Here is a 14,709-nt window from a genome sequence, read left to right on the forward strand (position 1 = left end):
TTATTTTTGTAATTGTAGATGAACAGCTTGCCTTTTTTTATTTATTTTTTTATATGGTGCTAAGGATGGTACCCAGTGCTTCCCTGGTGCTAGGCAAACACTCTGCTACTGAACTAAAAAGCCTCAGCCCCAGAAAAATAGAGTATTATGAACTGATGCCTTAAGAAAAGAAATTCTGGGCTGTGGATGTAGCTCAGTGGTAGAGCGCTTGCCAGCGTGTGCAAGGCCCCAGGTTCATTTCCAGCACTGGAAAAAAAAATAATGGAATAAATTTAGGGTAGTTCAAAGGAAATTAGAATAAATAAGAAAACAAAAGTAATTCCAGAAATAAAAACGTAGATACTGAAATATTCTAGAATGTTTCATGCATGCAGAGAGGTTTGAAATTTCTGGAGCATGAGGAACTTAATTTTCAGATGCTAGTTCTGGGCTTCAGAAGGCCAGACACTGGGGACTTGGGGACACTGGTGGCGGCAGGAAAAGTAGACCAGGCAGAAGATATCAGGAATACTGTGACTGATGCCAACTTTTCCTGAGGTGAATTTGGATGTAGCCAGGCAAAGTGGTGCACACCTGTAATCCCAGTGACTCGGGAGGCTGAGACAGGAGGATTGGGAGTTCAAAGCCAGCCTCAGCAACTTAACGAGGCCCTAAGCAACTCAGTGAGACCCTATCTCCAATAAAATGTAAAAGAAATGGCTGGGGATTGTGGCTCAGTTGAGTGCCCCTGGATTCAATTCCAAGTACCAAAAATTTAAAAAAAAAAAAAAAAAAAAAGAATTTGGAGTTTACTACGGAATGATTTTGGGGGCTGAAGACTTTTAGTCTCTGATTTATTTGGCTTTTTAATTTTATTATTATTATTATTATTATTGATCCTGGAGATTGAACTCGAGAGTGCTTTACTACTGAGCCACACCCCCAGCCATTTTTACTTTTTATTTTGAGATAGAATCTCACTAAATTGCCTAGGCTGACCTGGACCGTGCCATCTTCCTGCCTCCATCTCCTGAGTTGCTGGAATTACAGGCAAACGCCACCAGGACTGGCATCGCTTAGACTCTGATGCTCAGTTTCTCCTCTACAGTTTCATATTTCGAAGGGAGAGTGTCAACATTGAGTGTAGGGGGCTAGGGTCTGACTCAGTGGTACCGCACTTGCCTGGCACGTGTAAGGTACTGGGTTCCGCATTTAAAAAAAAACATATATAGATATATATGAAGGTATTGTATCCATCTATAACAAATATATATAGTATAGGCCGAGTGTGGTGGCACGTGCCTATAATCCCAGCATATAAGGCTGAGGCAGGAGGATCACGAGTTCAAGGCCAGCCTCAGCAATTTGGCAAAGACCTCAGCAACTTAGTGAGACCCTGTCTCAAAATAAAAAGGGCTAGGGGTGTGGCTCAGTGATAAAATGACCCTGGGTTCAATCCCTAGTACCTCCTCATCCCCCTAAAAAGATTGAGTATGGGCTCAGAGTTGGATTTCACAGATCCACCACTTAATACCTTGAGCTTGTTATCTAACTTCTCTGCCTCAGTCTTCTCATCTGTGAAATGGCCATAATGGAGTATACTTAAAGTATAAGTTTGTGGAGATAAAATGTGTTTATATAATCTGATCCTCAACAAAGAAGACTTTTAAAACCCTAAAAGGATTGCTCCCCACCAGCAATCAAGCAATTAATTCTGCAGCAGAGACCAACTGGGCGTCCCCTAATCCAGTTCTTCCTGACACTACCTGAAGAAAGCATCAGATCCCACAGGTTAGGGTGTAGCCCCTGTGACTTCTCCCCTCCTTCCGATACCAATTGCAGGCCCCAGGTCGCTCTATCCACTGGCTACAAATCAGGGTTTCCGCAACCTCCTCCTTGGATTCAACTAACTTGCTAGAGTGGCTCACAGAACCCAGGGAAACGAATTTACTAGTTTATTACAAAGGACAGATGAAGAGATGCATAAGGTGAGCCTGTGGGACCGAGCAGAAGCTCCCACGCCCTCTCCAGGGTGCCACCCTCCAGAGCCTCCACCTGGTCAGCTACCCTAAAGCTCTCCAAGCCCTGTCCTTTGGAGATTTAAGGAAGCTTCGTTAGTGGCCATTGGTGATCAACTTAACCTTTAGCCCCTCTCTCCTTCCTGGAGGTTGAGGGGTGGGCTGAAGGTCCTAACCCTCTAATCCTGCTTTGATCTTTCCTGTCACCCCCATCCTGAAGCCCCCTGGGGGCTGCCAGCCATCACTCAACTCATTAGCTTACAAAAAGATACAGTTTCAAGGATTTCAAGGATTTTAGGAGTTGTATACTCCTAACAGGGATGAAAACCAAATATATATTTCATGGAGCTGAGGGAGTAAACTGGTGGTATAGCATGTGCTTAGCATGTATCTGGCTGTAGGTTCAATCCTCAGCACCGAAAAAAAAAAAAAAAAAAAAAAAAGCATACTGGTGAGTGCCTGTAGAACCAGCTACTCAGGAGGCTGAGGCGGGATGATCACTTGAGCCCAGGAGTTGAGCAGCCTGGGCACATATAGTAGATGCTCAATAAATACTTCATGATGGTGGAAGATGTTTCTATCTAGTCTTCCTATCCCTGCAGTGTTTCTTCCTGGTGCCTACAACTGCTGAAGGAGCAATGATCAAATAACTGGGTCATGGGAACGTAGCTGAAGGTGAGGAACAGGGTGGTGGCAGGCAGGGGATGCCAATGGATAGAGCCAGACCACAGAAGGGGAAAAGCAGTACATGAAATGCAGCCCTCCGCCTCTGGGGGACTCAGGAGGGGACAGGGGTGTGTCCATCCTCACCTTTCCTTCCCCTCGCACAAAAGAGCACTACTTCAGAAGACTGGAAGAGTTCATTGAGTTTATTTGGGGAAAGCAAAAGGGGTTGGAAGTTTCAGTTGTATGTACACAAAAGCGCACACACACACACACACACACACACACACACACACATCCCCAGCAACTTCCCTCCAAAGATTGACATTGTCCGCTTGGAGTCCCCAGATTTCCAAGTCAGGAGCAGGCCGATGTTGGGACCTTAAGGACACCCAAGCTGTGTAGAAGACACGGGGTGAAATGGGTCCTGGGGTCCTCTCCTGCACACCAAGCTCTGGGAACCACTTCCCTCTCCCCCTGGAGAGCCAATGTCCTCTGCCGTCCCGGTGCATCTCCCTCTTCCTCCTCCTTATTTCCAAGGGGCAGTTCCCAGCTCACCTGGTCACCTGGTACTCCAGGGTCCCATGCGCCCCCCTCCTCCCCACGCTGGTTCTGGCTCGTCAGGATTATCCATGTTCTCATAAGAGTCCGCATCTGCATAGGACCAGAGAAGAGCAAAACGCAGGTAGGGGTAGAAGTGGGCTAGGAGGGGAGTCGGCCAGAGGAGAACCAGGGACAGCGGAGAAGCACGTACCTTCCTCATGATTGGGACCAGTTCGAAGGGTGTGGAGCTGGGGGGCTGCATACAGGATCCCTCTCATATCCTCATAGGACTGGGACCCTGATGGAGCAGGGGATGGAGAACTGGAGGTCAGAAGCCAGGCTGGGGGCTTGAGGACGCGAAGTTGGCCTACTATTAGGAAGGAATCTGAGGGGCAGGGGAAGGCGGAGGCTCCACCCCTGTTGTTCTAGAAGGAATGACTGACTAAGTCACCACCAGGTTCGGGGCCCTGCTTAGTTGTAGGGTCAGGGTTAGGTGTGAGTTAGATCATGGTAATGATCAGAAAAAGGGTCAAGAACAAAACTGGAGCTGGGCACAGGAGCACATGCCTGTAATCCCAACCACTCAGAGGGCTGAGGCAGGAGGATCACAAGGCCACCCTCGGCAACTTTGTGAGACCCTATCCCAAAATAAAATAACACAGAGCTGGGGACGTAGCTCAGTGTCAGAGTTCTGGCCTAGCATGCACAAGACCCTAGATTCAATCCTGGGATATGAGGTGGGGGTGGGGTGAGCAGAACTGGGAAAAGTGAGAATGAAGAAGTTGAGCTAGGGTCAAGGCTGAAGCCTGCCTTGGGGCTGGGGGTGAGGTGGAGGTCAAAGTCCAGGTTGGGTTCAATGTTGATGTTTAAGGTTAGTGACTGTAAATACTGAGGGTCCAGATTGGGGAAGGGGTCAGTGTGGAGGTTAAATCTAAGGTAGGGGTTAAGATTGAATTTGGGGTCAGAATCAGGTTGAGGTTGGGCCTGGTGTCAGGGCTGAGGGCAGGACAGCCCAGGCTGGGCAAGGCGGGCTGCTCCTAAGCATCTCTCACCAAGGGAGGTTGCTTCCCGGCTGGGATCCCTGGCAGATCCATAAGGGCTCAGGAAGTCTAGAAAAGGAAAAGGGGTGTCATGATTCCTCACAGCTTCCAGACATTTCCCCTCCCCAGAGAGTGACCTTCTTCACACTCACTCACCCATTGTCTTGGTGACAGGTGGGGCCAGCTCTTCATCCTGGTTCTCGTAAGACTCACCTGAGGCGGAAGGAGGACAACTCCAGGGCCCACTCCAACCCTTAGGGGCTCTACTTTTGGCTGGTCCCTCCCCTGTATCTGAAGCCCCACAGGGATCCTAAATTACCGTTGGAGAAGGAGTCCTCGTTCTCAGGACCCAGGGATCCTTCCTCAGGGTTCTCATAGCCACTGCCATCTGGTGGAAAAGGAGGGACGTCCAGCAGGGGTCCACCGCCCACTGCCGCAGAAGTGGGGAGACCGAGAGTGGGCAGCCTTACCCTGGGAAAGCTGATCCGGCCCAGGGTTGGAGTCGTTCTCATAGAACTCGGATCCCTCCTCGCTATCCGGTTCCTCATAACCCTCTCCTTCTTCTAGTCCTGCGGGTTTGGGGACAGGAATGGGGAACTGAATTCCTGTTGTCCTCCTCCAGTCCCAGGCCACTAATCCTGCCACAGAGAGCTGCAACACCCTCCAAGTGAGGAATGACCCCCCTCATTCACCCGCTTCTGGGGTGCTCCGGAATCTCACGGCTCCAGCCTCCTGGGCATTGCTGCGCGGGTTGCCGTAGGACAAGGAGGCGCTCCCCAGGCCTGCCGCCCAGCGCTTGGTACGTCCTGGAGAGAATGGCGTGGTAAGGAGACAGGGTGGGGGACAGGGAGAGAGGATGCTTTAGGTTCCAAGGAAGGACTCTGGGTTTAGGTACCTGGCCTTGAACCATGGAGGCCAGATCTATATCTGGGGTGGTGGCCTCAAGTTCTGGGGTGAGGTTTGGCTGTGGAACTGGACTTCAGGAGGAGTCATGGGGGCGGGGCTTGGCTCTAGGGGAGGAGCCACACCTGGGCGGGGCTCCGCACCCTCCTCCCACCTGCAGCTCAGGAAGGCTTGGCGCCCTGGGGATTGGAGGGAAGAGGCCGATGGGTGGAGCTCTAACGCTGGGGCGGAGCTATAGGCGGGAGGGGTTGGGCCGGGACCAGAAGGAATGCTGGTGCCTCTCACCAGTGCCAGAGGTGGGCGTGGGAAGGGATAGCACGTTCCCATACTGGTTGTGGGTCCCGTTTCCCTGAGGAGGCGTCACTTTGAAGAATCTGGAGGAAGAAGGGGGTGCGCATGAGGCTAGACCTGAAAAGGACCCTGGGACACACTTCAGCTTCAGTTCGGGCCCTCAGAGGTTTAACGTGGTCGCTCGTGATTGGCTCCTCTGTGGGACAAGCTACAGAGGAGTCCGATCACTCCGAGGAGGTCTTGGCACAGCTTTGGAGCTGCACTTGGAGCCTGGGCAGTAATACTACCGGTGGAGATGGAGCAAAGACCCGGGGCCAAGGAGGCAGTAAATGCAACGCATAAGATAAAGGGGGTTAGGGGTGCACTTGCTCAATTACCTCCTGGTGGGGTCAGTCATCCGCTTCCTTACCCTCCTCTGGATCAGAGCTGGTGGGAGTTAAGAAGAGGGATCAGAGGAGGGGCTGCTTTGCAGAGTGAGGATTCAGGGGTACTGAGGAGGTCCCCTGTGTCAACAGAGGAAATGAGATCTAATTCCAGGGGGATTGGGAGGTTGGAAAGGGGTTAGAGAAGAAGTAGGGGGACAGGGTTGTAGGATCGGGGGATGGGAGGAGAGAAAAACAGTTGTCATACTGGCCAGTGTGTACTTATCCTGAGGAAGATGGGGTAGGGTTTGGGCAAACTGGATGGGGGACATAACTCACCTCTTCGAAGATGAAGAAAGGCCACCAGGGAACCCAGGCAGAAGATCAGATAAACCAAAGTTACAATGGGAACCTTCCAGCCACCAGTCCTCAGCAGCCAGTGCCAAACTGCTAGGGAAAAGGTGCTTTGAGACAGGACTCCAGGCTGGCATCTTACTTCCCAGCCTCAAGAATACAAAGGATCTGGCTGTGATGGCTCAAGCCTGTAATACCAGTGATGTGGGAGGCTGAGGTAGGATTGCAAATTCAAGGTCAGCCTCAGCAACTTAGTGAGGCCCTAAGCAACTTAGCAAGACCCTGTCTCAAAATTTAAAAAAATTACAAAGGGCTGAGGATGTGGCTCAGAGGTTAAGTATCCCTGGTACCAAAAAAAAAAAAAAAAAAAGGACCACACATCTGGGGGACGGGAACAAGATAGAGATTCTAAATCCCAAGCTAAGAGGAGGGCTCTTCTCCGTTGCTCTAAGGAGCCACATCCTAGGAGGACGGACAGGGACTGTGCCAGAGTCTGGCACAAAGCATGAGGCAGTATCTATTAAGCAAACAACGTACAAAGCATGGGTATGATCCAAGGCAAAGTGAGGATTAAGTGGAGCTTAGTAATCAGCTTCTTGCTGTAGTTAAGAATAATCAAGGTCAAAGTGAAGGGCAGAGGTGAGTTTGCAAGGTTAGAGTTGGGATCCAGCATGTCACTGAGGTCAAGTTCAGAGTGGAAGGTGAGGTGGAGATTGAGGGTTTGGTTAGGAGAGCATGGTGGGAGTGTATTAGGGAGACAGAACGGGCAGAACAACATGACCGGGCTGAGGGATACGGAAGGATGCCCACGCTGGGATCCCGCTGGGGCAAGCGCACAGGGGTTGGCATCCTTTGCTTATGCAGCGCCACCCAGAAGACCATACTTGGAAAGAGGTTGGTTTTGATTTTATGTATGTTGTACCTAAGGTTCCCACGGGCATGTGCAAGGATAGCTGAGTTGGAACCCAGAAGAGGGTACCACGGCATGGTGACACAAGGAGCCATGGGAATAAAGGTCCAATGAGAAGAATGTGTCATGGGGGATGAGAGTGAGAAGACATGGATGAGAAGAAGGCCCGGGGCTCCAGCAGTGAGGGGCAGGGGACAAGACTCCTCCCACAGCAGATGGCGAGGAACAGCCAGTGGCAGTGGAAGACCCAGAAAAATCAGGTCTTAGACGCAAGGGGGAAAGAGTTGGAGTGTGTCCAGGGTAGAAACTGGGTTTCGGGACCAGGGTGTGGGTAGCCCTCAGGTCAGGGGTCCAAGGCTGACTAGCTGCCAACTCTTCCAGGAACCCCACACAATGACCCTACAGTGGGGAGATACTCTACCTGGCCGGGCAGTGACCTTCACGTGCATCTCGCTGGTCAGGTTGCCACGGACACAATAATAGGTACCAGCATCTTGAGCTGTGGCCTGGGGCAGCGACAGAAGAGGCCCCAGGACCCACATCTCTCTGGATGGGGCCTCCTTGCTCAGGTTTAAGTTCAGCAATGAGATTGAGATGGTAGGCTTCTCGGGGCGCACATGGGTCCAGGAAAGGGGACCTTTGACCACCGGGGTAGGGGGCACCCCACAGGACAGCCAGAGTGTGGAATTAGGGGTGACAGTGAGATCTGGAGCAGAGAGAGACAAGGCAAGGAAAGCCTATGCTTGGGGTCTGAACCTCCCAGAACCTCCCAGTTTCCAGTCACCATCCCCCATCTGGGAACCCCACTTCGGGCTTCTCCTCAGCACTGACCCTTTACCTTGGTTGAAGCTTTGGTTCAGAATCCCCCTTGGTGGGTCACATACCAGCTCTGTCTTCCAGATCTCAGGGTGGTCCTTGGCCCACACATAAAGCTGGGAGCTGGTGGGGGGACCAGAAGAGACTCTGGGGCTCCCTGAGGCCATGTTCCTCGGGTGACAGTTTAGGGCCTCTAAGTCTGAAGCATTCCACCGGAACAGCTCCCCTGGGAAGAAACCCAGAAGCAGGCAGAGAGACATCAGGAGAGGAAGAGAGATACAGACCCGGAAATAAAGACCCAGAGAGGGGGTGGTGGGCAGAGAAACAGTGACCAGAGAGAAGAGAGAGCAGAGAGACACGGGGCAGCTGTGTCAGTCACACAGTTGCAGGCAGAACCTGGCTTGTCCCGTAGCCCCTCCCGCCCCTCCCTCCAACTCCACTCTGACCATAGGACCCCTGTCCACGGAGGGCCTCCCTCTCCTTGGCCAGCCCGCTGCCCAGCCCGGCCTGGCCCTCACCACTGCCCTCCACGCTCACTGTCCAGCCAGGCCGCCAGGCATCCTCGGAGGGGGGCCCCGACTGGCACAGGTAGAAGCCCCCCATCTGGTGAGAGACGTTGAAGATGAACAACAGGATGCCCAGGGGCCCCACCTGGAAGCCCAGGTCTGGGAATCCCAGGCTCAGCTCTAAGAAAGGTGCTGACTGGGTCCCCCGAGACCAGGCCAGCGGCTCAGAGGGAGTATATGAAGGACCCTGGAGGCACGGCAGCACAATATCATTTCCCTCTGTGGAGAGAGAAAGAGAGAGAGGAGCCCCTAGTCCCCTTCCCCGCTCAAATATCTGAGGACCCCACAGGCTAGGCATGGATGAGCCCTCGGAGTCCTTCTCACTCCCAGAATTTGACAAGTAAGAAAATGGAGGCCCAGAGAGGGCAAGTTACTCAGTCCAGGTCACCCAGCGGGAACCCAAGCTTCCAGCCCCCACTCCTTCCCTTTCTGCCCTTCAGACATACCTTCTACCTCCACCAGCAGCGGTTTCTGGGGCCTGACTCCTACAGGGGTAAGAAAGAGGAGGAAGGAGAGGAGGAGAGGAGGTGGCATGGTCGCCAGGCTCCTCGGGCACCCAGCTTCCCCGCGCAGAGGATGCTGGGGCTGGCCGGGGCCTGGTGGGCAATGGAGCATGAGTGTCTGTAAGGGCGGCAGGCAATCCCCCCGGAGAGGAAGGGGGTGGTCACGCCTCGGGCTCCTTCTCGGCTCACCCCTCCAGACCCGTGGAGCTTGCCCTCTTCCTGCTGCTGTTCTGTTTGCATCTCAGCCACTCACCACCCTGGGAAATGCTCGTATTTATGTCTCCTTGCTCTGCTTCCCCCTCCAGCACATAAGCCCTTGGGAGCAGACACTGTCCTGAGTGCCCCTATATGCACAGAGCCCTAAAGCGAGTCACCTGATAAATATTTGTTGAATTAATGGGTTCAGATTTAGGAGCTCCCTCTTTTCCTCGTCTTTCCTCCTCCCCACCCAGGCTCTGAATCCATTTCTTGGGGCTTCTTCCACCTCCAGCACACTTCGGGGTCTAGAGTTTGACTTTTCTTTCTTTTCTTTTCTTTCTTTTTTGGTACCAGGGATTGAACCCAGAGATACTTAACCACTGAGCCACATCCCCAGCCCTTTTTATATTTTCTTTTGAGACAGGGTCTTGCCAAGTTGCTCAGGGTCTTGCTAAGTCACTGAGGCTGGCTTTGAACTTGCAATCCTCCTGCCTCAGCCTCCTGAGCCGCTGGGATTGCAGGCGTGTGTCACTGTGCCCAGCACTGGGGTTTGAACTTTCTATCTCCTTCCCTGGGCTAAATCTTTCCTCATTCAAAGCCTCAGTGTCTTTCTCGAGAGATACTATTCGAACTAAAAACAATAGTTTGTGGGCTGAGGATGTGGTTCAGTGGTTCAGTGCTTGCCTAGCGCGTGCGCCGCCCTGGGAGCAATTCCCAACATGGCCTGGGAAAAAGAAATATTTATGTACTTTGTGTAGATTAAATAGGACAATATATGTATGGCAGTTTTAGCCCAGCACATAGTAGGCCCTCAGTTAAAGACAGTGTCAATTAATAGTTAAAAGCTGCCTGGGTTCAAAACCATGGGCAATTTCCTTATCTATAAACTGGGGAGATGGTAAGAGAACCTATCCCACAGATAACTCGGGATAAATCAGTCAACGTAAATAAAGCTGGGAAGCGCTAGGCAGCTATTTGAGAAGGCAGGAGCAGCGGCAGCTCCTTTGCAGTGGTCCTTAGAAATGACTAATGATTCACTCTTTCATCCAGGTCTTCCTCCAGGAAACCCCTGCTTTGGTTATGAAAAATACCCACTTAGAAATGGGGAAATTAAGACTCTGAGAAGAGCAGGGCTTTGTGTAAGGTCACACACTGAGCATGGAGCTGGTGATCCAATGAACACTAGAACCCAGGAGTCCCAACTCCTAACTCTCCCTCTCTGTCTGTTGTGTGTGTGTCTGTGTGCCCTTCACTGCTGAAGGTACTCAGGGAAAGGGCTCAGGGACCCAAGAGACCTGCTTTCTCAGTTGTCAATTCCCAGGTCCGTCTCACTGGGCTGTGGCTTCCTGTTTGCCCTGGGCAAACCCCAGGGGACTCTACAGGTGGCAGGGCCCCCACTTCCCTTTGGCCAAGTCAAGGGGGCTGGGAGGCGACAAGTGGGGCATTGGGGAATGGAGAGAGTGAGTAGCTGGATCCCCATTTGCCTTTCACTCAAGAAAACAGTTTAAATCCCTGGCATTAATTCCCCAGCTGCCCAGTCTAGTTCTTGCCAGAGCATGGCCTTCCCCTTCTTAAAACGCTGCAGTGGCTTTTCATCTACCTAAAATAAAACTCCAAACCATGGCTTCCAAAGATCCAAATGATGTTATATTTTCTGTCTACTCCTCCACCACTCTCCTCTCACCATGCTCCAACCTAGAAGCGCTTTCCCACCCCCAGGACCTTTGCACTTGCTGTTTTTCCACTTGGTTGGCTCCTTTCATCACTCAGCTCTCTGCTCACATACTGCTTCCTCAGAAGGGCCTTCCTTGATTCCCCGGGTACTTTTTTGATCTCACATCATTGTTTTATTTCCTTCCCAGTGCTTGCCCCATCTCAAATCATGCATGCTCATTAATATTCTCACCTGCCCCCTGTACCAGAATGTTCACTCTTTGATAACAGGGATCTTTACTATCCCTAGATGTACACTGGCACCTATTAGGCGCTCAATTAAGTATCTGTTAAATAAAGGAAGGAAAGAAGTTACAAAGCATGCAAGAAAAGTTTCTTCTCTCTTCCTGTATGTGTTCTCAGTCGCCAAGGCTGGTTCATTCTAGATCCTAAACATTTCTAGAATCAATTTTCTCCTCTCTTTGGACCCTTCCAGAACCAATTCACCAGTTTCTATCCTGGGGTTCTATTCCCTGAGCATTTTGCTTCCCACTTACACACTATAGATCGAGAAAGCTTCTTTTGGGCCAGGCATGGTGGCACAAGCCTGTAATCCCACTGGCTCAGGAGGCGGAGGCAGGAGGATCGCAGGTTTGAAACCAGAATCAGCAATTTAGCAAGGCTCTAAGCAACTTAGTGAGACCCTGTCTCAAAATAAAAAGGGCTGGAGATGTGACTCAGTGGTTAAGTGCACTTGGATTAAAAAAAAAAGAAAAAGAAGAAAGAAGAAAGCTTCCTTTGGAGTAAAACAAGGGGAGGGTGCTGAGGGTGCAGCTTGGTGGTAGAGTGTTTGAGGACATGAGTTCAAGCTCTAGTACTGCAAAAAGAAACTTTTAAAAATTTTTTTTTTTTTTTTTTTTTTTTTTTTGGTACTAGGGATTGAACCTAGGGGCAGTTAATCACTGAGCCACATCCCCACATCCCTAGACCTTTTTGAGACAGTCTCACTGAGTTGAGTTGCTTAGGGCCTCACTAAATTGCTGAGACTGGCTTTGAGCTTCTGATCCTCCTGCCTCAGCCTCCAGAGCTGATGGGACTACAGACATGCACCACAGTGGTGCCTGGCATTTTTGATGTTGTTATGTTCTGGTTTTACTATTTGTGTAGAATGCCCAACTGACAACATAACTGCAAATATTCGATTGTGTAAGACGTGCTAGTAGCTGGGTGGGATGGCGCATGCCTGTAATTCCAGCAGCTCGGGAGGCTGAGGCTGGAAGATTGCAAGTTCAAACCCAGTCTCAGCAATTTAGCAAGTCCCCAAAGCAACTAAGCAAGACCCTCTCTAAAGAAAATATAAAAAAGGGCTGGGGAGGTGGCTCAATGTTTAAGTGCCCCTGGGTCAATCCGCTGTATCAAAAAATAGGATGCTAGTGCCCAAGTCCAAATGACTTAGAGACATGATTGTTTTAAATAGACACCACGAAGTTCTACAAGTATCTGGACTTTAAGCCAATATGTATGATGGACTGACTGCCTTGCCAGTGGACCTGAAATGATGGCATGAGTCTATCCCCAGTAATAGAATTGGGGTGTCAATGGTCAAACATGATCACAATGAATCACTTTTCCTAGTGCCTTCCCCAGTCCTCTAAAGATAGATCTCCAGGACAAAGACAATTTGCATTTCTTGAAGGTCAGTGGTCATTTGAATATTCTAATGAGTTTCTGATTCCCAAAGCTTCTTAATTGGTCACGTCCTTTCCTTGCTCAACAGCCTCAATGGCTCCCAGGGCCTACAGGATAAAAGCCAGGCCTGAGAGCTGCCAGTCAGGCTCTCCCCAAACTGACTGGGGGCTAGTCATCATTTTACTTTCTTCTAGAATCCCTGCACATACACAGAAAGTGTAGACTTAATTCTGAGGACAAGGAGTTATTGGGGATTTATAAACCTGGCCAGATTGATATTTCCCACAAGTCCCCCTGGCTGCAACATGGAGGGAGGCCAGACAGACCTGTAAGGAAAGCATTTATTTATTCATTTCTTTTTCCCCCAATGGGTTTGGTGAGACAGAAGACAAGAAAAACAGGGTTCCTAATCTCACAAAGCTCTGATGCAAGTTTTGGGGTCAAGGAAGGATAAAGGGGATTGTATTAGCCAATAAATAATTTGCAGGTGGTAAGCACTCACCATATAGTGGCCAGGTAACAGAAGTGGCTACTTTATTTATTTATTTATCTATTTTTTGGTATCAGGGATTGAACCCAGGGGTGTTTAACCACTGAGCCACATCCCCCGCCCTTTTTTATACTTTAGAGACAGGGTCTCAGTGAATTGCTAAGGGCCTCGCTGAATTGCTGAGGCTGCCTTTAATTCTCGATCCTCCTGCCTCAGCCTCCCAAGCTGCTGGGATTATAGGTGTTAGTCACTGCCCCCAGAGAGGTGGCTACTTTAGAGGGTGGTAAGGGAAGGCCTCAGAAGGAGGCATTTGAGTGGAGACCTGAGATGGGTAAACTTGGCATGTTCAAGTAAGCACATTTACTGAGGTCAGAAGCTTCCATATTCTTTCCCCAGTGGTTGCACCATTTCACATTCCTGTCAGCAATATATAAGAAACACGTGTTGCTCACATACCCGGCAGCATTTAGTGTTATCACTTTTATTCAGCCATTCCCAGAGGCCTGCAGTGCTGTCTCCCTGTGACTTTACTTTGCATTTTCCTAGGCTAACGGTGTTGAACATCTTTACATGAGGCTGCACTTGTGACATAAGTGAAATGTCTGTTCTTGTCCTTCGCCCATTTTCAAGCTAGATAACTACAAGGCTTTAAGTAGGAATGAAACATGATCAATATTTTACAAAGATGTCATCAGCAGCTTTGACGATTAACTAAAGGGGTCCACAGGATCCATACTGACACCGACACCGGGGGAACAGTTAGGGGACATCTTGGAAGTTTAGGAGATGGGCCCTGGGACTGAATGTTGGCAATGGAAGAAAAGGGAACGCATTCTAGAATACTGAGTACCTAGGAGGTAGAGTTTACAGGACTTCCGTTCCTGGAATATCCTTCAGAGAAGGAGAAAACAGATTTGGGACCGGTGCGGTGGCACACACCTATAATCCCAGCGGCACGGTAGGCTGAGGCAGGAGGTTCACAAGTTTGAGGCCAGCCTCAGCTCCGTCTCAAAAATTTAAAGGAAAAAAAAAAAAGAACTGAAGCTGTAACTTAGTAGTAAAGCGTCCCTGGGTTCAATCCCCAGTTAAAACAAAACAAACAAAACAAAACAAGCAGAATACAGGTTTGGGAGAAGGAGAAGCAAGGCTCTGGACTTGAGTCTGAATTGCTTGCACTCTCCAAAAGGAGAGGTCACAGATAATGAGAGCCTGACCCAGGCTGCGCCAGAGGAAGGATTTGAGGCACTGGGAGGGGGAGAAGGGGATTAGCAGGAAGCGGCTTCAAAATGGGGGTGGGGACGTGGCAGTTTCGCACTTCTACGCCCGACTACGCGGGGACTCAGAGGCGCCCAGAAAAATGAAGCCGACCCAGCTCCGGCCCGAGGGACGCTCCGCCGGGGCGGAGGGGCGGGGAGGGCCGGGCCACCGCTGGCTGTAACGTGAGCCGGGCTGCGGCGGAAGGGCGGCCGGGGGCCATCCAGGGTTGACGCCGGGAGGAGCGCGACAGGAGCCAGAGAGCGCTTCGTCCTGCCGGGCGAGGCCGGCCGGCGTCCCCGAGGTGAGATAGAAGCAGAACTTCCAAGGTCACGGAGAGACGCCAGGGAAGGGATCCGCACCGAGAACCTCGTTGGAGTTGGAAGGGCAGGCGTCCTCAGGACCCGCGCGGCCCACGAAAGGGGCGGAACCAGGGGCCGTCGATCCACTCGGTAATCTTCGGCCGACGCTCGGAAA

General features: G+C 50.9%; 1 protein-coding gene across 5 annotated transcripts; it reads right to left on the minus strand.

Annotated features, from left to right (window-relative positions):
• Positions 1–1,676: 1,676 nt before the first annotated feature.
• CD19 (CD19 molecule) lies at positions 1,677–13,878 on the minus strand. 5 transcript variants are annotated; one of them, XM_079121456.1, is made up of 16 exons: positions 11,357–13,878; positions 8,892–8,930; positions 8,398–8,664; positions 7,902–8,105; positions 7,485–7,769; positions 6,139–6,249; positions 5,815–5,863; positions 5,432–5,520; positions 4,936–5,049; positions 4,714–4,812; positions 4,563–4,631; positions 4,400–4,456; positions 4,256–4,312; positions 3,415–3,501; positions 3,219–3,314; positions 2,527–3,057 (listed from the first exon to the last, which is right to left on the minus strand). In XM_079121456.1, the coding sequence occupies exons 3-15, from the start codon at positions 8,480–8,482 to the stop codon at positions 3,223–3,225; spliced, it is 1,398 nt and encodes a 465-aa protein (XP_078977582.1). In that variant the 5' UTR covers positions 8,483–8,664; positions 8,892–8,930; positions 11,357–13,878; the 3' UTR covers positions 2,527–3,057; positions 3,219–3,222. The 5 variants fall into 5 exon arrangements, with proteins under 5 accessions (XP_078977580.1, XP_078977578.1, XP_078977581.1 ...); XM_079121452.1 differs by lacking the exon at positions 11,357–13,878 and having other exon boundaries at positions 2,520–3,057; positions 8,892–8,994; XM_079121453.1 differs by lacking the exon at positions 11,357–13,878 and having other exon boundaries at positions 2,523–3,057; positions 6,139–6,246; positions 8,892–8,994.
• Positions 13,879–14,709: the final 831 nt, after the last annotated feature.

The sequence above is a fragment of the Sciurus vulgaris genome, assembly GCF_902686455.1.
Source record: "Sciurus vulgaris genome assembly, chromosome: 18".
Classification (NCBI taxonomy): Eukaryota; Metazoa; Chordata; class Mammalia; order Rodentia; family Sciuridae; genus Sciurus; species Sciurus vulgaris.

Bases quoted from the DNA above. Each gene is read 5' to 3' on its own strand.
- CD19 (XM_079121452.1), bottom strand. From the start codon at position 8,979: ATGCCACCTCCTCTCCTCCTCTCCTTCCTCCTCTTTCTTACCCCTGTA. The intron at 7,770-7,901 runs GTAAAGGGTCAG...TCTCTGCTCCAG, and splicing joins GAACCAAAGCTTCAACCAAG to ATCTCACTGTCACCCCTAAT. The intron at 5,864-6,138 runs GTGAGTTATGTC...AACTCCCACCAG, and splicing joins CTTTCTTCATCTTCGAAGAG to CTCTGATCCAGAGGAGGGTA.